The sequence below is a fragment of the Lepidochelys olivacea genome, assembly GCF_965140295.1.
Source record: "Lepidochelys olivacea isolate rLepOli2 genome assembly, chromosome: 11".
Classification (NCBI taxonomy): Eukaryota; Metazoa; Chordata; order Testudines; family Cheloniidae; genus Lepidochelys; species Lepidochelys olivacea.
Window position 1 is genome coordinate 13,899,711 of NC_140421.1, and position 22,767 is coordinate 13,922,477.

The 22,767-nt window shown below is 43.9% G+C and overlaps 1 protein-coding gene and 1 pseudogene across 2 annotated transcripts; one reads left to right on the forward strand and one right to left on the reverse strand.

The window, feature by feature from the left end:
* Positions 1-4,071: 4,071 nt before the first annotated feature.
* Positions 4,072-12,728, reverse strand: TMEM37 (transmembrane protein 37). Its single transcript, XM_084643554.1, has 2 exons — positions 12,451-12,728; positions 4,072-8,245 (listed from the first exon to the last, which is right to left on the reverse strand). Exons 1-2 carry the CDS (start codon positions 12,469-12,471, stop codon positions 7,673-7,675), a joined length of 594 nt encoding a protein of 197 aa, XP_084499680.1. The 5' UTR covers positions 12,472-12,728; the 3' UTR covers positions 4,072-7,672.
* A 7,090-nt stretch (positions 12,729-19,818) lies between these two features.
* Positions 19,819-20,252, forward strand: LOC311528080 (small ribosomal subunit protein uS12 pseudogene; annotated as a pseudogene). Its single transcript has one exon. The product of its transcript is annotated as a small ribosomal subunit protein uS12 pseudogene (transcript).
* Positions 20,253-22,767: the final 2,515 nt, after the last annotated feature.

Genomic DNA, 22,767 nt, shown 5'->3' on the forward strand with positions numbered 1-22,767 from the left:
TCCCCTGCCCTATCCCACCACCATCCATCCCCACTCTCTCTTCCCCTTGCCCCTCTTCTCCCATTTCCCCCAACCCACCCTGCCCCCCTCACTCTGCCCCACCATAGGCACTCACTGTTGTACAGAAAACAGGATGGCTCCCAGCACACAAAGGGGAGCCTGACTAGCCTAGGACCCAGGAGGCAGCGTCTGAGCGGCACCCTCCTTCAGTCGTGCAGCTCTGGCTTGCAGAAAGGGGGGGTGACCCTGCATGCCCCCCCACTCGCCCTTGTTTGAGGGGGCAATGCATCCCAAACTTCACCCACTGGCAGCCCCAGCCCCCTTTCCCCCCGCACAGCTTCTCTTTGCTTCCCCATCACTTTCTGGTGAGCATCTCTTCATATGACCTGTGCCGTTGACTCAGTGGAACTACTTGGGTGAGAAAAGGCCCATCACTAGAAGAAAGGGATGGACAATCTGGCATTTGTGTAAACTCAGTTTCACCATATCCCTCTATATTCAGTTAGCTTCGCTGTTGATGTTATAGCTCACCCACCAACAGGAAAACAAAAATGTTTTTAATAAAGAAAGATTCGAGTATAAAATCACACAAATTGACAGGACTTCCCAGGAGCGGGCCTACCACCTGGAACCACTGTTAACTTGTGTTTTTGAAAATGGCCGAACTTCAAGTTGACGGTGTCTCTTTAAGTTAGGTCTAGTCTACACTGAAAAGTTACTTCAGCGTAGCAACATCTCCCAGGGGTGTGAAAAAGCCACACCCTTGAGACATGTTGTTAAACCGACCTAACCTCCTGTGTAGACCAGCACTAGGTGGATGGAAGAATTCTTCCACTGACATAGCTACTGCCTCTGGTTACCTACAGCAGCAGGGAACCCTTCCTGTCACTGTAGTCAGTGTCTGCACTGAAGTGCTTCAGTGGCAAAGGTGCTGCGGTAGCATTCTGAGTGTAGCCTTAGCCTGACTTACCCATAGCAGCAAAAGGAAGGATCGTCAGAATGAGGATTAGAATATGGGAGTCCTTGGCATCTAGCCCGGTGCTTGGGTGATTACATAACACGGCTCTTTGACACAGACGTAGACAAACATCTCTACTTCTGGTTTACTTACCTCAAACAGATAGAACCTACAGGCTTTTTGTGAGTCACTCAGCCCCAGTCCATGTAGCATATAATTAAATTTCCCTCCCTCACAACATCCCAGATGCTGCCAGAAAGATACAAACATTAATCCAAATTTTCCATCACACAGATACACAAACCTGACCCAAAACCAACAAGAGTAGCTAAACAGTGTGTACGTTCCCAGTTTGAGAATAATTTATCAGTGAATTCAATGCCTCTGATTGTTGCATGTTTGTAGAGAAAAGCTTTACAGTACTTCTATCTGAATACAAAATTGTAGGTCAAGAGATTTAACGGGAAGTAATCAATGTAAATTTGAATATTAATGCCAACTGTTATCTGATGTAACTATTTGCAAACCCACAAGTCAATGGAAGGGTTTAGCCTCAGAATATAGTGAAAGAGGAGAGGCATCCAAAGACAGTAGCTGGCTACATGTGAGTCAGCGTTGGTGTAAGTTTAATTTATAGGTCATGGAAATCCTTTCAGATCAAAGGTGAATCCTATTATCAACATGCACTGGAATAAACACCGATCCAAGCAGGGTTTAATCACAACAACCTCTGCAGTCACAAAACTGCATTCTCTCCCCCCACTTCTTTTCCTGGCGTTCTAGTACCAAATGGAGTTTTAAAAGGTCATTCTGTTTGATCTACTTAACCCTGTTAGAGGAAGTGTTCTCCCTGTTCCATGTTCCTGGTATTCTACTTTGGGCATTTACAAAGGCATTAATCAGCACAGGGTCTTTTTTTCAAAAGGGCAGAGCACCTGCAAGGGCCATTGTATTCAGTGGAAGTTGGGGAGGCTCAGCCCTTCTGAAAATCAGGCCCGCAGCATCTAAGTCCCAGATGCAGAAAGACACGTGCACTATGTGTGTTGAGAACTGAACATAAAAGCCATCCGTTTATTGCATACACTAGGCACTCCCCCTGCTGCTCTTCAAAAGCAGTAAGCAAAACGGTTTTCTTTGCCCTCTATGGATATTTCTGCTAACAGCACTGGTGCTGTAGGGGAGACAGAAGGCAGCTGCATGAATTCCTACAGCACTAGACTCATACTGAAGTGTGTACTGAACTGAACAAAAATCAATAGGAAAATAGTTCTCAGGAAACATTACAATGGGGAATAGGACAAAATGATTATAAAAAAAGTTCATGCAAAATTCCGAATTTAGTCACCTGGGGCTACTTATCTGCCATTGAACAATGAACGTAAGTGTGATTTGACTATCAGAAAATCCATTTTCAGGGTTCATTGATCAGATGCATTCCTTTCCCAATGCATTGCTCCCTTCTATTCAGTATGCTGCACTTCACTGACATTTGTTAATCATAAATTGAACTTCTATAGCATCTTTCATCTTACAGAAAGATTCTCAATCTGCCCTTAAAGAAGTGAGTCTGATCACACCCCTTTGAGCTAGGAAAGTATTATCTCCATTGTATAAATGAGGAAAATAGATGTTGATTGCCTTTCCTAAAACCACTGTAGCAAAGAGGAGTGACCTCCCTCGGAAACCGACAGTGAGGGAGGGCCAAACGCCCCTGGGGATGCCTCAGTCAGCAGGCTGGAAGCAAAAGGGCAGGATACGAATAGGAAGTATAAGAGGCGGGCTCTGTAGCTCAGTTGGGCTGGAGCTGCTGAGGGAGACAGACGCTTCCAGCCCACTGCTGGAACTGGAGCCCGCAGAAAACTTCTGCTGTCCTGAGGACTCACTTGAGCTACCAAAACTGCCAGACACGCCCGATGCTGTGGGGCTGCTTGGATTGCCACTGGCAGTGTACCCTGGGGAGATGGAAGATGACCCCAGGGTTCAGGTACACCCTGAGGGGAGGGGAGGAAGTAGCCCAGGGGTAGCGGACTACTGTCCGGCCACATTGCTAGCTGATTCTAGGTCAACGTGTTGTGGCTGGATCCCCACGGACCCATTGGCTGTGCCACTGTTAGGGCCCTGGGCTGGGAGCTGGTAGAAGCCTGTTAGTCCACTGTCCGCCCAGCTAGGATGCTAGACCGTTTGTTTGGTGCCCTGCCCTTGCCTGAGCCCGCTGAACTATTTGCTGCTGTAACCTGCCTGAGGGCTGGAGCCTTAGAGACTACTCACTTCCCCCCTTTTTAAGACTTGTTCCAGGGATGTGACAGCAAAGGGGTGTGGCCTCCCTCAGATACTGACAGCAAGGAAGGGCCACACCCTCCCACACGCCTACAACCACATGTAAATTTGTTGGTAGAATCAGGAGTCCTAACTCCTGGGATCTAGCCCCTAAATAAAATAAATACACAACCTCCGAATAAAACTTCTGGAACAGAGATCAGGTCGTTCTTATATATTTCGCTTAGTTGCCAGTATCCCAAACTCAAAGACCAACATAAAAATGGGAGGGGAGGCAACCACATTTGTAATGTAGTGGCCTAGTGAGGGCGAAGAGAAAGACTGAAAATACATGAAAGGAGACAATATAGAATTTTGTGGTAAAACAGTATGTAATAGAAGCGAGGTGCATGTGTGTGTGTCTATGTAGGGGTAAGGGTGTTGCCCCTAATCTACATGAAACACTGCAGACTGCATTTCCTCTCAGAGAGAGATGGCCTGACTATGCAGGCTAACCGGGGAATGAGTAGTCTCTATATTAGATATTAAGTGGGTGTAGACCACAGCAGACCAGCTGGCCATATTTGAGTATAGAACAAGATGTAATGGCAATAGTTTCTCCAGCTGCCTTCCTGATCAGTTTTCTTTTAGTGTGTGTGTGTGTCTTCATTTCATACACATTTGTTACATGTGAGATTATGTATATATTTCAAGTGGTGGGGGTGAGGGAATGAGGAATCCATATAAGATCTATTCATACGGTTGCATACAAACAAATTATAGTTGAACAGAAAAGTCCTCTTATTTCAAAGTAGTTTATTTAACATCATCAACTTCAGGAATATTGACTTTCAACCTTTTTTTTTGTCTTAGGCTTTAGAAAAGGTACAAACTACTGTATATACAGGCATTTATTAGATGCAATAACCTAAGAAAAATTAACAGTAGTATTAGCCTATTCTGCAGCATTTACTAATAAAACACACCTTATAATCACAATGTATAATCAAGCACAATAATTTGCTAGACAAAGCCAGCTATAGAAGGAAACTTTGCACAATTTTTTCAGTAGGGTACTTTTTCAAAAAGGACTTCTCATTTATTCATAAAAATGTATACGACCATCCTTAAGCACAAGCAACTGTTATGTGTCCCATGTGGACGCTCTAACTCATTCTCTGATTTTTCCTCTTTATATATGACTAGTGGGGATATACAACTCATGGTCCACTTTCCCCTCCTCTTTCCAAAAGGAGCAGGACAGGAGCACCCTGGGTCTAATTCTTGCTAGTGTTAAGGCTGGCCTCAAAGTGCATACATCATTTATTTCCATTGTTTTGAAGTTACCAAGAAGGAATGTAATTTCATCAAGTGTTGTGTCTCCACAAAACCCTGGATACACTGGTCATGGATCTCATGCAAGTGCTCCATCACCAGGTTCATCCTGCTCAGAGGTACTCTGTGTTTGTATCCCTATACCCAATACTGAAATGCTACTTAACGATGGTGTAAGGCACTCACTCCACAGACTGACACAGTTGATATAACCAATGTGCAACAATTTGAGGCTGAATCCTGCAAACGCTTGCTCATAAAAGGAGCCCTGCTGAAATCAATGGGGCTCTTCCCGTGAGTTAAGTGGTTGCAGGTTCAGCTTCTAGTTATGTTAAACAAACTGCAATTCAGGGAAGCAAAAGCACCTTATTTAAATAAGACAAAGAGCTAGGATCACAGTGCAGCATGGCATAGGCAGATCCAGGGGCATGTATCTAGTATTCTTTGTGCATCCCACATTCCTACTGAAGGCAACAGGAGTTTTAGGTGCACAAGGAATCCAAGAATAGGCCCAATATTGGAAAAAGATAAAATTCAGTAGTTACTCTGGGTAACTTAGCTTAGTGCATTACCATATCAGGAAGACATACAAACTAGGGTGCTAGGGAACAATATGTTACCAGAACAAGACATACATAACTAGATCTGGACTCAAAACTCACTCGCACTCTACTGATGAGGAACACAAAAAGGTTTAGGTGTTTATTCTGTGAAAGTTGACATCTCTTAAAAAGAAAATATGAGAATATTTCCGCATTAGAAAATGACTGGTCAGTTTAAGACCATTGTACAAGATTACAAAGTATATGTACTCAGTGCTTATTATTCTTGGCCTTAAAGAACAGATTTGCACAAAGGATGACATTTATTCATGGCTTGCATAAGTAGTCTTCTCTCTCCACTACATTTATTCCACAAACTATACTGGTGTGTTTGTACTGGGTGAAAGAGTATGTTTTAGAAACTGGTGTAGTACAGTAGATTAAATGCCTTGCTCAAGAATTATTGATTCAAATATAACTACAACGAGGAAGCATGTTTAAATATTTGTCTTTATAGAAATAAAAAAAATCTTTCCAGAAGACATAAAATAGATTTTATCAAACGCTGTGAAACACTTTCTAAATGTTTTAATCCATTGTCAATGGAGTGTTCTACTTTGAACAGGAAGGATATTGAAAAGAATTTGGAGCAATGCTACAAGCACTAAATCCAGATGCATGTAATTCTGCTTCTTCCAGCCATGCAGGAACTTGATTAGACTGTCAACAGCTTGACTAATTTTACTACATCAACAACTTGCAGGGTTTTTTAAGCTGTAATGAACGTATGCAGCTTTTTAATTAGAGATCTTAAGTCTGGCATTCTGCTCTCCATCACACTAGCAATTTCACTGACTTTAATGGAGTTACTCCTGATTTACGCCAGCACTCAGTGAATGCAGAATCAGCCCCTCTGGTTACCTCATTTTTGCGGAAGTTTATTTTTTTATGTTTCCTCATTTTAAATCACAAGGGAAAACCATTTTGTCCAAATTGTCAGGTCTACAGATTTTCTCTCATCACAGAAGAGCCTCTACATGGCAAAGTGAATGAGTTTATTTCTCTAGCTACATGAGTGCAATAATTCCCGTTGACTCACTGGGAATTACTGGTATTGTTCAACCAGAATAATTCTGACCGTCTATGGTAAAAGGCAGGGGGAAGGATCACAGTGGTGGAGTAAATCACATCAGCTAGCTTAACACTCTCAGGCCACGTCTACACTACCCGCCGGATTGGTGGGTAGTGATTGATCTATCGGGGATTGATTTATTGCATCTAGTATAGACGCAATAAATCGATCCCCGATCGCTCTGCTGTTGACTCCAGAACTCCACCAGGGAGAGAGGCAGAAGCGGAGTTGATGGGAGAGCAGCGGCCGTTGATCCCGCGCCACGAGGATGCGAAGTAAGTGATTCTAAGTCAATCTAAGATACGTCGGCTTCAGCTTTGCTATTCTCGTAGCTGAAGTTGCGTATCTTAGATCGATCCTCCCCTGTAGTGTAGACCAGTTAGAGTGTTGCTTGTCCCGGGAGCGAAGTGAAAGGACAATAGACGAATGATCAGAAATAGCAAGGCTGAACTTTAATTAATCCTATGGGCCAAAGTCTCCCCTGTGGGGATATCAGGGAGCCAGTTAGAGCGCCCTGATTCTGAGTCTGCACTGGCATCTACTAAAGTATCCCATGAGTGCTTACATCAGAAGAGGCTGGAATAGGGTGGCTCATACAGGAGCAGACGCTGCTGGCTTTATGCCAGTGGATAGTTCCCTCTTCCTAATGGAATTCTCTGCTGGCCATGTATAGCCACAATCCAGTCCCTCTGTGCTGCTAGGGGCTGGAGACAAAATGAGACTCTGGCCCTATATCCTAATCACAGTGGATGTACATACCCCAAACCTCTAATACATTATATAGGGAAGGGATAGTTATAGGGGATACAAGTGACAGTTGGAAAACATGAGCTAATTAGCATTGATTCAGATCTGTTTCACTCATGTCTTGTGAAGAGAATGATGGGGTGTGAAACCCTGATAAAGATTTTCAATATGTCACACTAATAAATGTGACCAGGCATAAATAGTCTGTCCAAGCTGAAATGAAGCTCCATCGGACGGGCTGAACACGCTGGGCATACATTCCTCCTCACGCTCTGTTCACATACTCAAGAAGAGCAACTGAAGATGGGGGAGAAAAAGCAATACCAAACCCCAAAGCACCACACAGAGTGTTTGACCCCAGTACTTTAAAACAACTGATGTAGATTGCAATTTTCAGGTCTTCTATCCATAAAACACTTCAGATGCTTTCTTTAAATTTAAAACAAAAGAGGACCCTTTCCTTATTTTGTTATCTACTACTGCAGAAAATTTCATTTAAAACTATAGCAGGCCTTAATTTTTCCCCTGCAGCCATCCTCAGTGAACTATGGGTACATCCTATGAAATTCTCAGACTGACTCAAATATTTTCTCTTTGCAAACGACTTTAAGAACCTGATGTCCTTTTCCAATTTCATTTGACTGATTTTTCCAGTCTAACTGGCAAAGCTGAGGACACAAAAGCAGAATACACCCACCAGTTCTAGAATTTTCTTGCTCTGTTCAACGGGTATGTTATGTTGTTAATGTGAAGTCCACTCATCCCATTAAGGAAGAAAAGACAGGCAGCAATGAACTCACACCAAAAGGTCAGTGTGAAGCCCATGAAGGTAATGTAGTCCTTCAGGAGGATTAAAAAACTCAGGACTCCACTGGAGGACAGGAGAAATGAGAAAAGAATAAGGATTGATCCCATTGACCATTTTTGTCTTGAATTAGTGTCTTCACAGACTTGGGAGACCATCAGAAGTTCCAGGCCAAATATTGCTACAACCACAGCAAGAGACACCACACTTCTTGCAAGAATCATTCCAAAATTAATCCCTTCCACACCAGCCTGATTCAGATCAGTCACACATTTCAATTTGGTGCTATTGCCTATGGTGCAGAAGTGCCACAGTCCAAACAACTGTCCTTTTGCAAAAATCCAGTGGCCATCGCAAACTGAAATTGATGACAGGACAACTGCTATTGCCACGCATAAAATAATGAGGCTTCTGATGAACGTCTCAAAGAACGATTTCTTGGGTCTTCTGTGAGCAAGCAATCTCTGTGCCTTAAAAGAGATATTACAAAAGAAAACAAGTTACAAAACTCGTCTGTTTTAGTTACTATTAAAGATATATTTAAGTCATAGGTACAAAATAGAGAGGCCCTTTAGAAATGATGTGAATGCATGCTTAATAATAATAATAAAATAATAATAATAATTAATGCCCTAATCTCATGATTGACAAAATAGATCCTGCAATGTACATATATCTTTAAAATTAGAGAAGAAGAATGGTATTGTGGTTGAAGCAACGTACAGGGACTTGTGCCATCTGTGTTGACTTCACTGCTTGACCACAGCCTTGTGCAAGTCATTATTCTGCTTCACTTTGTCTTGTCCATTTAGGCCCCAATTCTGTGAATACTTATGCATGTGCTTAAATTTGCACACGTGAATGGTCCTGCTGACTTTAGCAGGTCTTGTCACTACATACTCACTTATTGAAAGTTAAGCACATGCATACGTGTTTTCAAGATCAGGACTTTAGATTTGGGCAGGGACTGTCTCTGACTGTGTATTTGTACAGTAGAACCCTGATCAGGACTGGGGCCTGGGGGGACACACTACTATAATGCCAATAAGAACTTACTTTACACTGGGAAATGTGTATTTCCCCCTCACCTCTCCTATCACTCAAAGATGGCCACATAGATTCTGCTCAAATTAAGAAAAGAAAAAGAAAAAAGTCACCTTTGGAACAGAAACCAAGCATGGAAAATTTCAGACCAAAAGATTAAATTTTCAGAAAGGCACAAGCCATGGAAAAAGGGAGGTTCCAGTGGAAATGACTACAACCTTAAAGATAACAATGCCGCCTATGCACCAGATGTAGGCTGAGATTGTCAAAGGAGCCTAAGTGGGGAATGCGGGCTGGGGTGCATTAACTCCTTCAGTCTCCATAAAAACCCAGCCTTCATGATTGTAAACACTCACTGGGCCTGATTCTCATCTCACTTACACTGGTAAAAAACTGGTGTTACACCATCAATTTCAATGGTATTCCTCTTGATACACAATCTGTGCTAGTGAAAAGAGACTCAGGCCTCCACTCTTCACGAAACAATTTGTAATATCCTTTTTTGGAGATTAAAGAGAGAACTGCAGTATAACTTTAGGATCATGCTTTGACCTTCTTTACAACTACTGGAATCTGTAGAGTATTCTCCATGAGATCATCAGCCCAATACTACACTCTGTGAAAGTCAGTGGGAGTTTTGGCTGAATAAGGAGTGTGGGACTGAACCCTCAAACTAGGGGGCAGCTTGTGATAGCCTTGTTCGTGTTAAACAGTCCCTTACAACCAGGAGTAGTCCCACTGAAGTCAATGGGACTACTAGTAAAGTAGAAGTAAAGCAAGGCAAGCACAATCTGACCTATATTATTTAAATCCAGTTCTCTCAAAAATAAACCGCAAATGTCAAAACAGCCCCATTTGTATATGGTGAACAATCCCTTTGTGCTCTGCCACTCCAGAACTAGCCAACCAATGGGGCACAAGGTCACAAACAATCCTTATCCCTAGAGTGAGACTAACACTGCGGATGGTGCTAGAACACAAACAGGAAACACGTGATGCAGAGCAGTGTTTGGTGTATGAGCCAAAAGGAAAGTGGGGAAAAAATTGTTTGCCTAATGGGAACGGTAGGGATAGAAGTGTTACACTGAACCTGCCAAGAGGGTTTTAAAAACAAGAGTTTTAAAATAGTAATACATGAACACTCAAATGTTACTTATGAGACTCTAAAATCTTTAATCCTTTGAGTTGTTTTAAAAATCATATGTGAGTGCTCAGTGTACTCAGTTTTTAGAGCCTATATGTTCACAGAATATCCTATTCACGAGGAAACAATCTCTGATTTTATTCAAATTATTGTACTGTACAAAGATATCCACAAGATATTGAGTCATAATGCTGGAACTTTGCAGTCATGTATCATCCTACTCAGTACACCTAGAGCCGTGTCGGTCCCAGGATATTAATCCTGTATTATCCTGGAATATAGAGGCAGAACTGACACTTATTAGTCAGAGATCAGAGCCCAATTGTACTAGGAACAATACATACTCCCAAGGAAAAAGACAATCCTGCCCCAAAGATTACAGTCTTAAAGACAGATTTTCAGGTGCTCAATACCCACAATTAGAGTCAGATTTTCAAAAGTGTTCAGCAGCTTCTACTGTCAGTCCCTTGCAAAAATACCATGTTATAGACTATTAAACAGCATGCACATCACTGCTGACTAGGTCAGCATTAACTTACTCCAATCCCCTGTGCAAATAGCATTTGGGTGCCTGGGGCAAGTATGACTATTGCAGTCGCCTAGGGTTGCCTGTGTACCACTCAAACGTGCTCAAGTTCAGCAAAGAAGCAAATTCTGACAGGGAATATTTTATAACACTACCCCTGCCAATCTACTGCCTGTGGCTCAGTGAGAGCAGGTGCCTCCAAAGCCCAAATACACAGGCTGTTCTGTGCCTCCCTGCATTCTGCTGCTCTCCTCCCCCATCCCCCAGCACTTGCCCACTCTCCTCTTAGGTAGGTTTTCAACTATGCATTCCATGATAGCTAAAGACAAAATACACCCATGCTGCATAAACCTTGAACTCTGTATCTCCTACTCGTGGGTCTTAAATCTCCTTCGTAACTTTGCAATGCAGTGACTTGCTCAAGGTCAGAGGAAGTCTGTGTCCAGGCTAGAAATAGAACTCAGGTCTCCTGTTTTCCAGGCCTCAGCTATGTTAACCTCAGCAGACCATTCTTCCTTTATATATGCTTGGGTTACTGAATTTTCTGGGTGGTGATAAAGGTGGGCATGAGTTTGGCTTTTACCAACTAATATTTGTCTGGTTTTATTCCCACCACATGCTACACAGATTAGGTCAATACACATTTTTAAAATAAATAGAATTGTTTTAAAATAAATGAAATCTGGCTTTAATTGGATATCTCAGAGTGACATATCTGGTGGTTCTGACATGGATGGGCTTAATAAATAGAATTAAATCCGCAAATGACAAATTACTGCTAAGTACTTACTAAATAAGTTACTGCTAGCATCAATACCTATGTTCTCACACAAACAGCAAGCCTTCTTTCAGAGTGGTGCAGCACTGCATGCTGTAATCCACACCCAACTCCATCTAGGGGTGTATAGACTGATTAGCTTGTCCAGTCAGTCTCCTTGCCAGTGCAGGACTGATTCCTCCAGTACGCGTTCTACAGTTCGGTCTAGTCCAGTTTTACATTTTTTAAATGAGGGGGCTTCACTCACTTTCTTTGGGAGACTACAGTGTTCCACCTCTTAAGAGATCTCACTGTCAGCAAGTTCCCGCCATCACCAAGCCTAAACACCTCCCTTCACCATACTGATGTACTTTATTTTGAAAATATCATCTTTCATATAAAGCATCACAGGACGCTTAGAGGAAGAGTCATACTGCCGAAGTGTATGCAACATGTCAGTGATGGAGAACTTTGTAAACAACACACAATACTGTGGGGGTAGGGAAGGGAAATGGACCAACTTTGATTTATTAATTAGAATTAAGACAAATTGGATAGACAAGTCTCACACTATAGCCACTTGTTTATAAAATCTCTTGCTCTCTCTCTAAGAGCAAACTCTTGTTGTTACAGAATGGTGCAAATCATTTTTCCAGACCTAGGCACTTCCCCGCCACATATATTAATAACCATGCCCTGCAGCTAGTAATAGGAAGCTTGGTGTTAAATGATCATTGAGTGGATTTAAGACACAGAACAGTAAGAATGCAGCTTTTGGGCACACTTCGCGGTAATTAAGAAATGTCTCCGAGGAAAGGTCAGATTAGATATAGAAGGCAATAGGTCCTTTCCTAACCCCTGGTCACTTTCTATTCTTTGGGTGAAACTAATGCACCTATACTCTGCTCTGTACAGAGCTCCTACAGAAGCTCTCCTTTTAATTTAAAAAGGTACATCTGGAGGAAGTTTTTTTTTGTGTGTGTGCACAAAGAAGACTATAAAGAGCAACAGGTAGCAAGAACTCAGCATAGCAGCAGTTCAGCTTGCAGGGTGATAAACATTTAGCCTCCAGCGGGAGAACAAAGGGGAAAAAAACCACAACAGGAATCCAGCGTCTCTGCACCAACACTGATTGCACCTGTCTAGTCAAAACAGCCGATTTCCCCCCAGCCAGGCACTCGGGGCCCCAGTGTCCCCTCATTACCTGCACCGCTATGGCTGTCATGCTGGCTCCGGCTGCCTGCAGCGAGGAGGAGACCAGAGAGAAACTTTGCTTCGCTTCGCTTCAGGGGCTGACAACAAGCTCTCGCTGCCAGCGCCCCGTTCAGAGCTGGAGGGTCCCGGCCGGGACAGCTGGGGGCAGCAGCCACCCGGCCAGCAACTTGCCGGGGTCAGGGAAGCCGGGGGCTGCGGCACGGCAGGGCTGGCTGCTGCCCTTTGAGTTCCCCCTTTGGCTGAGTCAGCAGCAGTGCAGCCGCGGGGGAGAGGAGGCGGCCGCAGCCACAGAGGAGGGAGGGAGGGAGGCGGAGGTTAGCCAAGCGCTCCGAGCCCAGCAACAAGCGACCGGCGGGAGCCAGGAAAGGGCGCGGGCGGCGGCAGGCAGCCGGGGGGCAGGGGCACAGGCGGGGGCAGAGGAGTAATGAAGGATGCAGGGAAGCAGGGGAGGGTGGAAGCAGAGGGAGCTGGACAGCAGCAGCCGGAGTCCCTGGGGTCTCTCCCCTTTGTCCCTAGGGGCTTTGGGGGCCGGGGTCTCCAGCATGTGTCCGAGGCCCTTCCTCCCTGGTCCACACCAGGGGTGGGTCCTAAGCAGAGGTGAAAGGAAGCCGGTAGGCTTAAGAGCTGGTGCGCCCTCCCGGGACGGCTTTCCCAGAGGGCAATTAAAAGCCCTGGGGTAGCAGCGGCGGGGCTGGGGCAGGGATTTAAAGGGTCCCGGAGCTCCAGCCGCTGCTACCGCCCCGGCCCTTTAAATCTCCACCGGAGCCCTGCTGCCGAAGCCCCGGGGCCCTTTAAATCCCCGACGGAGCCCAGCCGCTGCTATCCCAGGGCTCGGGCAGCAGGGCTCAGGTGGGGATTTAAAGGGCTCGGAGCTCTGGCAGCCACTACCAGAGCGGAGCCCCATGCCCTTTAAAGCTCTGCCAGAGTCCAGAGCCCCGGGGTAGCGGCGGCAGTTGGGAGCCCCCAGGGCTCCTCAGTGATTTAAAGGGCTGGGGGCTCCACTGCAGTAGCGGCAGCTGGAGCCCTGGGCCCTTTAAATCGCCCCGGAGTCCCCCGGCTCCCAGCCGCCTCTGCAGCTGGTAGCTTGGGGGTGATTTAAAGGGCCCCGGGCTCCCAGCTGCCACGACCAGCTGGAGCCCTGGCCCTTTAAATCAAGATTCCTCTAAGTCCTCTAATTTACTTTCACCCCTGGTCCTAAGGACCTCCTGGAGCTGAGATTTGGGCCCCTGAGCGGCCCTGGCCAGGTCAGTGACATGAGCTCCAGAGAAGGGTAATTTTAAACGTGTGTCAATCTTAGAATCGTAGGGCTGAAGGGACCTCTAGAGGTCATCTAGTCCACTCGCCTGCACTCAAGGCAGGACTAAGTATTATCTAGACTGGGGTCGGCAACCTTTCAGAAGGGGTGTGCCGAGTCTTCATTTATTCACTCTAATTTAAGGTATTGCATACCAGTAATACATTTTAATGTTTTTAGAAGGTCTCTTTCTACAAGACTATAATATATAACTAAACTATTGTTGTATGTAAAGTAAATAAGGTTTTTAAAATGTTTAAGAAGCTTCATTTAAAATTCAATTAAAATGCAGATCTTATCAGTTTAGTGTGATCCTTGCCCTTGCTTTTCCTTGCTGAGTTTTCCAATGTCTGGCACAATACTTTAAGCTGCACACAGGCTTCTGAGTGATCAGTTGTTAACCGGCTCCGAGAGGGCCAGAGGACAGATTTCATGTGTGAAAATACCTGTTCACACACGTATGTGGATCCAAATGCTGAAAGCATTGCAAACGCTATTTTCTTCAAACAGTTCAATTTCACTGGCAGGGACGTCCAGCTGGTCAGAATAGAGGCCACATGATCTCCCTCGGTAGCTTCAAGAGCACTCCGCAGATCTCCAAACTTTGATGCCCACAATTCTGAGCTTTTTAACTGAATGAGCTGCATTTCAAAATCTTCAGCACCCATCCACTGAAATACAGACAAATCCAAGTAACTTTCGTTGAACTTTTCAGGTTTAATTAGAAAAAGCATTAGGCCAAATCGCTGAAAATCTTGAAATCTGTCAGATAATTCTGATTCCAGTTCTTGCACGTACATTCTAATCTCAACATCAAACATAGTGCGCTGTTCCACGTGGCATGATAGTGATGTAAGCAGCAAATCAGGACTTAAAAATATCCCAATACAGTGGCGCTGGGACAATTTTTAAGGTGGGGGTGCTGAGCTGCGCCCTCTCTTGCCCGTCTGTACCCCAGGCCAGCAGCGGAGTCCCCAGGACCGGTGGCCAGGACCCGGGCAGTGAGAGTGCCGCTGAAAATCAGCTCACATGCCGCCTTTGGCATGCATGCCATAGGTTGCCTACCCCTGATCTAGACCATCCTTGATAGGTGTTTGTCTAACCTGCTCTTAAAAACCTCGAATGATGGAGATTCCACAACCTCCCTAGGCAATTTATTCCATGGCTTAACCACTCGGACCGGAAGTTTTTCCTAATGTCCAACCTAAACCGCCCTGGCTGCAATTTAAGTCCACTGCTTCTTGTCCTATCCTCAGAGGTTAAGAAGAACAATTCTTCTCCCTCCTCCTTGTAGCAACCTTTTATGTACATGAAAACTGTTACCATGTCCCCTCTCAGTCTTCTCTTTTCAAGACTGAACAAACCCAGTTTTTTCAATCTTCCCTCATTCGTCATGTTTTCTAGACCTTTCATCATTTTTGTTGCTCTTCTCTGGACTTTCTCCAGTTTGTCCACATCTTTCCTGAAATGTGGCGCCCAGGACTGGACACAATACTCCAGTTGAGGCCTAATCAGCATGGAGTGGAGCAGAAGAATTACTTCTCGTGTCTTGCTTACAACACTCCTGCTAATACATCCCAGAATGACGTTCCCTTTTTTTGCAACAGTGTTACACTGTTGATTCACATTTAGCTTGTGGTCCACTATGACCCCCAGATCCCTTTCCACAGTACTCCTTCCTAGGCAGCCATTTCCCATTTTGTATGTGTCGAACTGATTGTTCCTTCCTAAATGGAGTACTTTGCATTTGTGCGTATTGAATTTCATCCTATTTACTTCAGACCGTTTCTCCAGTCATTTTGAATTTTAATCCTATCCTCCAAACCACTTGCAACCCCTTCCAGCTTGGTATCATCCGCAAACTTTATAAGTGTACTCTCTATGCCATTATCTAAATCATTGATGAAGATATTGAACAGAATCGGACCCAGAACTGATCCCTGCAGCACCCCACTCATTATGCCCTTCCAGCTTGACTGTGAACCACTGATAACTACTCTCTGGGAATGGTTTTCCAACCAGTTTTGCACCCACCTTATAGTAGTTCCATCTAGGTTGCATTTCCCTAGTTTATTTATGAGAAGGTTATGAGGGACAGTATCAAAAGCTTTACTAAAGTCAAGATATACCACATCTACCGCTTCCCCCTATCCACAAGGCTTGTTACCCTGTCATAGAAATCTATCAGGTTGGTTTGACACAATTTGTTCTTGACAAATCCATGCTGTTACTTATCACCTTATGATCTTCTAGATGTTTGCAGATTGATTGCTCAATTATTTGCTCCATTATCTTTCTGGGTACAGAAGTTAAGATGACTGGTCTGTAATTCCCCAGGCTGTCCTTATTTCCCTTTATATATATTGGCACTATATTTGCCCTTTTCCAGTCTTCTGGAATCTCTCCCATCTTCCATGACTTTTCAGAGATAATCACCAATGGCTCAGATATCTCCTCAGTCAGCTCCTTGACAGGATTGGGGCCAAAACAAGTTGTTGTGTGTCAGCCATCCTGGGTGGGCGGCTGGCGGTGGGTAAACCTGGCTTTTGTTAATGGTAAAAATCAAACAAAAGGACACAAAATGGGATGAAACAAGATACAAAGCTTCTGGGAGAAGGGAAAATAATATCTCAGCAGTGTTGCCAACTCCTTTTATTTCTAGCATGAGTTTTGTGGTGTTTGGTGGTTTTTGTAAAGCCCCAGCTGCTGGAGGCATGTGATGAGGTGAGAACCTCCGCTTTCATTTTTTTAAAATTTTCCAGCCCCCATGGGTGCAGTGAAAAGCTTGGAAATATGACTGGAGACAAGTGGAGGCTAACAAACCAAAAGGCAAATGGAAAGCTCCTCATATGTATATATTTTTAAAGAGCCTATCATGTTTAAGCCAATCTCATAATTTTCTGAAGCCTGACTCATGATTTTAGAACTCTTGGGGTTGACGATACTTTAATCTCACCTCAGAGAGTCACTGTGGGATCAATTAGATAATGTTCGTAAAGAGCTTTGAAGAAGAAAAGTGCTATAAAATGTGTGCTAGGTTTTATTAAAGCATAAAATGCATAGAAATGAAGGTGTCCTCTCTGCTAAACAAATCTGGATTAGCTAAAATACTCATTTGTAGGAGCTCAAAGTCTCATGAAGAGATGCATGTGAAAGTGATTTACTTTTTTTCTTATGGAACATCCTAACCTTACATCATTAAACATGTGCAAAAATAAATAACAAAGTACCCAGCTGACTGAATCTCAATAAAGGGATTCAACTAAAAAAACTCAAAAAAAGCTAAAGAAATTAATACAATTCCAACCCGTCCCTTTTACCAGACCTTGTGGCATGCTTTGGAGCCCATATGGACTTTGTCAGCATCGAGGATATAAGCTGCTGTTATAGCTAAACTAGTACAAAATCATAGTGTAAACAACCAAAGCTGATATACACAGCAGTTTGCATTGGTACAGTTTACTCTGATTTCAAGCCAGGGTGAGCAGCACCTTTACTGCTTACTGTGGCTTAGCCATTTTATGCTAGGGATTGTTTTTTGTAGCTGCCCACTGGTTGCTATTTCTGGGGCAAATCATCAGTGTTGACAACACTGTCTCCTTTGGAAAAAAAAGTGGTGTGACTGCAGAATTGAAGACCCTACACAGTATGAACACCCCGCCTTCCTCTGGCCCCCAAATGTTCAAATCTTTGAGTAAAGGGAGAGAGTAAGTGTTCTCTTAAACTACTCTAAAAATACAATACAATCAATACCAGCTTTTCCTCCAGGGCTCTAAGGTGGCACTTTGAAAGTTTCTGGATTGGGTTAATACTTGGAGCATCTCTTTGTCCAGAAGGTTAAACACATCCATGCTGCTCACTAAACCCTCATTTCCACATGTAAGCAGAGTCAGGATGAGCTCCACCCTGACATCTGGTGGTGAGGTGTGGCAAGTTATGGAAAAGAACTTTAGGGGCTGATCTCATTTGCATAGGCACACCCACCCCACCTAGAATGAGGCCATAGCTGCCCAAATGGTCACTTTGGCTGCTGTGGGATCCCCAGTGTCTCTGTTATTGGGGCAGGAAGAATAAATTGTTATTACCCTGATTATGGGAACTGTGCTTGGAACTGTACTGGGCCTTTTGTTATGATGGAGGGACTTGCCATCAACTAAGTAGCACTCGCTAGGCAAGGGACATGGGTTCCAAAACTCTGTGAATGGAGAGAGGTTGGGGACAGGTATTTATACTTGGTGGCATGGGCCCCCTGGTGAGGCCCTTACATGCTAATTGCACTTCCTCCTCTCTCCACTGTGAAATATCAGAGCTAATGTTGATTCCATTAGGAGTCTAGTTACAGGCTGCTGAGCTGAATTCACTTTGGGCTAATGGTGCACCAGTGCTAAGACTCCCCTACTACAAGCTGAAATCACAAAAGAGCTAAAAACTGACTAAGAGCTGAAATCACTGAGCGTTGTGTTAAGTAGTGGGGGAGCCTGAAGATATAGTGTGGAGCAGTTTGCAGGACGGCTGGAGTGGCTTGTGGACCGGCTGGTGGAGCAGAGCGAAGCTCTATGGAGCTGTGGGGCACTCAGCACAGATATGTAAGGTGCCTCTTACCTCTTCTCTTCCCCCCCGATCTCCACTCAGGTTGGGAGGTAAAACTCTGCAGATAAACGTTTGAACTCTGGGGCTGCCCTGACCAGGGACAGAGACTTTTGGGCCATTGGACTTTTGGGACTTTGGATGATTTTGGGTTGCTGGACTCAAGAACCCAAGGGAAAGGACACGCCCCACTTTGCTTGGGGTGGGTTTTTGCTCATGGGTTGTGTTATGAATCCTGTTCGTGGTGTTTCCCCAACATAATGCCACATTGTTTATCTCTGTTATTAAAAGGCTTTTTGCTACACTCAGACTCCCTGCTTGTGAGAGGGGAAGTATTGCCTCTTGGAGGCGCCCAGCGGGTGTGGTATATATTTGTCCCAGGTCACTGGGTGGGGGCTCGAGCCAGTTTTGCATTGTGTTATTGGAATGGAACCCCTAGATACTGAACCTGGCCCTTGTTGCTGCCAATTCTGACGGGCAGAAGGGTTACACACATATAGGGGGGGAAAGGGTGCACATAGAGAGTCTGATTCCAATCTTATTTTACACTGAGCTGCTCCTGATTTATGTTAGCAGAACTGTGAACAAAATCTGAACTAGTGAGTAATCTCTCACATGCTCCATTAAGAATAAAATAGCCTTGGAAGAAAATATCACCTGCTGTTAGATTTCCCCTCACTTCTGCAAAGGACACTATAGTCTGCAGCAGCAGCTGCCAGTGCTGTTATATTAAGAAAGCATCACTCCACTTTTAGGCTTTTGCCTCTACTTTTCTGAGTGCTCAATGCTAGGAGCACACAGGGCTTGATCCTGCTTCACTGAAGTCAATGGGAATTTTGCCATTGATTTTAATGGGAGCAGGATTGAGCTCAAATTTTGCATGTTATACACACATAACAAGGCTGCATTAACTATATGCCCTAGTACAGATATAAGGGCATGTAATAAATACTATAGTTAGTGTTGCAAAGGCACTTTTTATTATACAGCGTTGTTTTAATTTGCTCATGACTTTCTCAAAAACATGTATCACACTTTCATACAGACAGCTGTGGCTCATAAGGGGTGTGTTGATTTCTACCCCCAAACTCTGGAAATTTGGATAGACTCCAAGGCCAGAGGGATCATTTAATCTGACCTAAAATTACTTCCTGGGTTGGCTTATCAGATACCCCAATGATGAGCAGCCATGGAAATGCCGATACATAAAATAAATACTCTTGGGAGCCTTAAGATGCCTCCTTGTTGTAATGAAGGGCAGTTCCCTTCTCTGTCTTCCCCTATCAATAGTTGCTGCATGTGTTTGTATTTCGAAAAGCACAGCACTGACAGACCCTCCCCCCCACACCCCCCCCATGCAACCCCATTGTATTTATAACATCTCCAGCCTCTCACCTTGGATTGTGAGTGAAGACTGTAAACATCCTTATCTGTTACCAGCAAGCTCTCTCTGGGGCTCGGGCCAGCGGCAGCGCGATGGGTAAGTGCATGGGCTTCATACCGCTAGAAAGCTTCGCAGCCACCGACGAAATCAGAAATGGCACAACAAGCAATACAAGAAGGCCCACTTGGGTACTGCCCTGAAAGCCAACCCCTTTGGAGGAGCTTCCCCTGCGAAGGGAATTGTTCTTGAAAAAGTTGGTGTGGAGGCTAAGCAGCCCAATTCAGCCATCAGGAAATGTGTCAGAGTCCAGCTGATCAAGAATGGCAAGAAAATAACGGCCTTTGTTCCTAATGACGGTTGCTTGAGCTTCATTGAGGAAAATGATGAAGTTCAGGTTGCTGGCTTTGGTCGGAAGGGTCATGCTGTTGGTGACATTCCTGGTGTCTGCTTCAAGGCTGTCAAAGTAGCCAATATTTCTCTCTTAGCCTTGAACAAAGGCAAGAAAGTGAGACCATGATCATAAATTCCTGTCATGCCATCTAGGCTACTAATAAACTTCAGTTTGATTAAAAAAAAATAAAAAAGCAGCTTGTAGTTATATATCTCTACCTGTGCGGTCAGCAAAAATATCTCCACTCAGAAAGTTTTATTCCCTTTATCTTTTCTTACTTATTCTTTCCCGTCCTGCAATGAATTACTGATTGCTTTATTTTCTTTGGCACTTGGCAGAAAGTACTTTTTTTTTTTTAAAAAAGGAAGTTGTGCTTTTTGCTGCATCATCAGACATCCTTACCTTACTGCCAAATTCTGATTTCAATTATAGCAATAAATGTCTGGAGCGACCCCATGGACTTTAGTAGAAATTCTCTAGATTTAGGCCTGATGTTACAAGTTATTGTGCATGGGCCATAACTTGTAGGATTGGGACCTCACACCAGTGTACCAAAGATCAGAACCTGGCTCATTATCTTCTGTTTTCCGACCTGTATTGAATTCTGATGAGCTCCTTCTCAATGTGTAGCATTTAGGTGATCAAGACTTCTTTTCCCATGCTTCTTGCTTCCATTTCTGAGCAATATATTTATCCATAAATATTACTTATTTATGTTAATCTTGTAGCAATTTTACCAGGACTTTTTAATTTATTTCCTTTACAAATACATTTTCCTGAAGAGACAGTTTTCTTTCATAACACTCTATTTCTAGTATTTTTCTCCTTGTTGAAAATTCTGTTACTTTAATTTTCAGATTTTTATGGTAAATTCAGACTTTTGCATTCTCTCTATCCCAGAATCTTTGCTTAAAGCATCTGTAATGTATATTATCTGCATTTTGTTTCAAGACTGTAGTGAATTCTGAGACTATGCTTCCCCCACACTCTGAACTATATGTTTTCCACTTCACTTTTGTACCATGTAGCAAATTTTGCAGGGTCAGTAAAAAATTCATTCTTGTGGTTTTTCTTTGGTTGTTGGCTGGCTACAATTTTGTCCTCTGAATATATTATCTTCGTCATCAAATTTTACACTTCCTATGTTCCCTTTCTGTTTTAGGCTCATCATAAAATGGGATGTAGTCAATAAATCCTGTGCCAATTATGTTTATTTTGCAGGTAATATTTCTACATTGTGGGGGTCTAGACTGGTTGCGTGTATTTGCTGTTATATTTTTCCACCTCCTGAGCTCATTTGAGAGTAGTTACTCCTGGCTCATAATTGCAAGAAAATTGAATTGTCTCAGGGCATGTCTACACTTGAAACGCTATAGTGGGACAGCTGTACTGCTGTAGTGCTTCAGTGTAGAGACTACCGATGATGATGGGCATAGGTAATCCACCTCCCCAAGAGCTGGTAGCCAGGTTGATGGAAGAATTCTTCCACTGACCTAGTGCTGTCTATCCCAGAGGTTATGTCAGCTTAACTACACCTTTCAGGCATGTGGATTTTTCACACACCTGAGCGACGAAACTGGGTCAACCTAATTTTTTAGTGTAGACCAGGCCTTAGGCTATGTCTACACTTAAGTTGCTACAGATACACAGTTTCAATGCTCTGCCGCTGTAGCACTTCATTGTAGACACTTACTATAGCAATGGAAGGGGTTCGCCTATCACTGTAGGTAATCCACCTCCCTGAGAAATGGTACCCATGTCGACAGAAGAATTCTTCCATTGACCTAGTGCTGTCTACACCAGTGGTTAGGTTGGCCTAATTACATGTCTCATGGGTGTGGATTTTTCACATCCCCTGAGTGATATAGCTATGCTGATGTAATTTTTCAGTGCAGAGTAGCCCTCATTTTGTGGCCACAAGAAGGGGAATGGACTGAGAAAACTCCACTTGCATGTGGCTTTGCTAAGAAAACTCAGGCTCAGGCAAATTGCACAAAACTGTTTTCCTGGTAAGAAGTCCATATGACCCAGTCCTTGTGTGACTTAGCACCAAGTGTGCAAACACTATGCAGTATGGCTCTGGTTCAACAAGGTTTTTAAGAGCTTTTGCCTTTCTTTAAACATGAAGTCCATTGGCTTCTATGGCACTGCTTCTGAGTTTAAAGGTAGGCACATCCTTGCTATCTTGCTAAATCAAGGCCACTCTTATGCAGGTAGTCCTACTAAAGCCAGTGGTAATGTTCATGTGTGTAAAGATAAGCATGTGGATAATGGTCTGCAGAATCAGGAGCTTAGGCCCACATCCTTAAAGGTAGTTGGTTAGGCGTTGCTCCGCTCAGTGGTGTAACATCAAACCCCTAGGTTGGCCTGCTTCCCAGTGGACTTTTCACTCCTGAGCTAGGAGCTCAGGCTCCATACATTGCATGGGGAGACTTAGGCGCCTACGGAAGGCATCCTCAGAAGCCAGTGTAATGATTGCTGCTGCTCAGTGCTGGAGTACATGAAACCTCTCGGGCAGTGGTACGTATACCCTGTGGGCACGCAGGGGTCTTCCAAGGGATACATCAACTCAGCTAGATATTTGCCTAAATTTACAACTGGTTACATAAAAAGCACTAACAAAGTCAGTACAAACTAAAATTGCATGCAA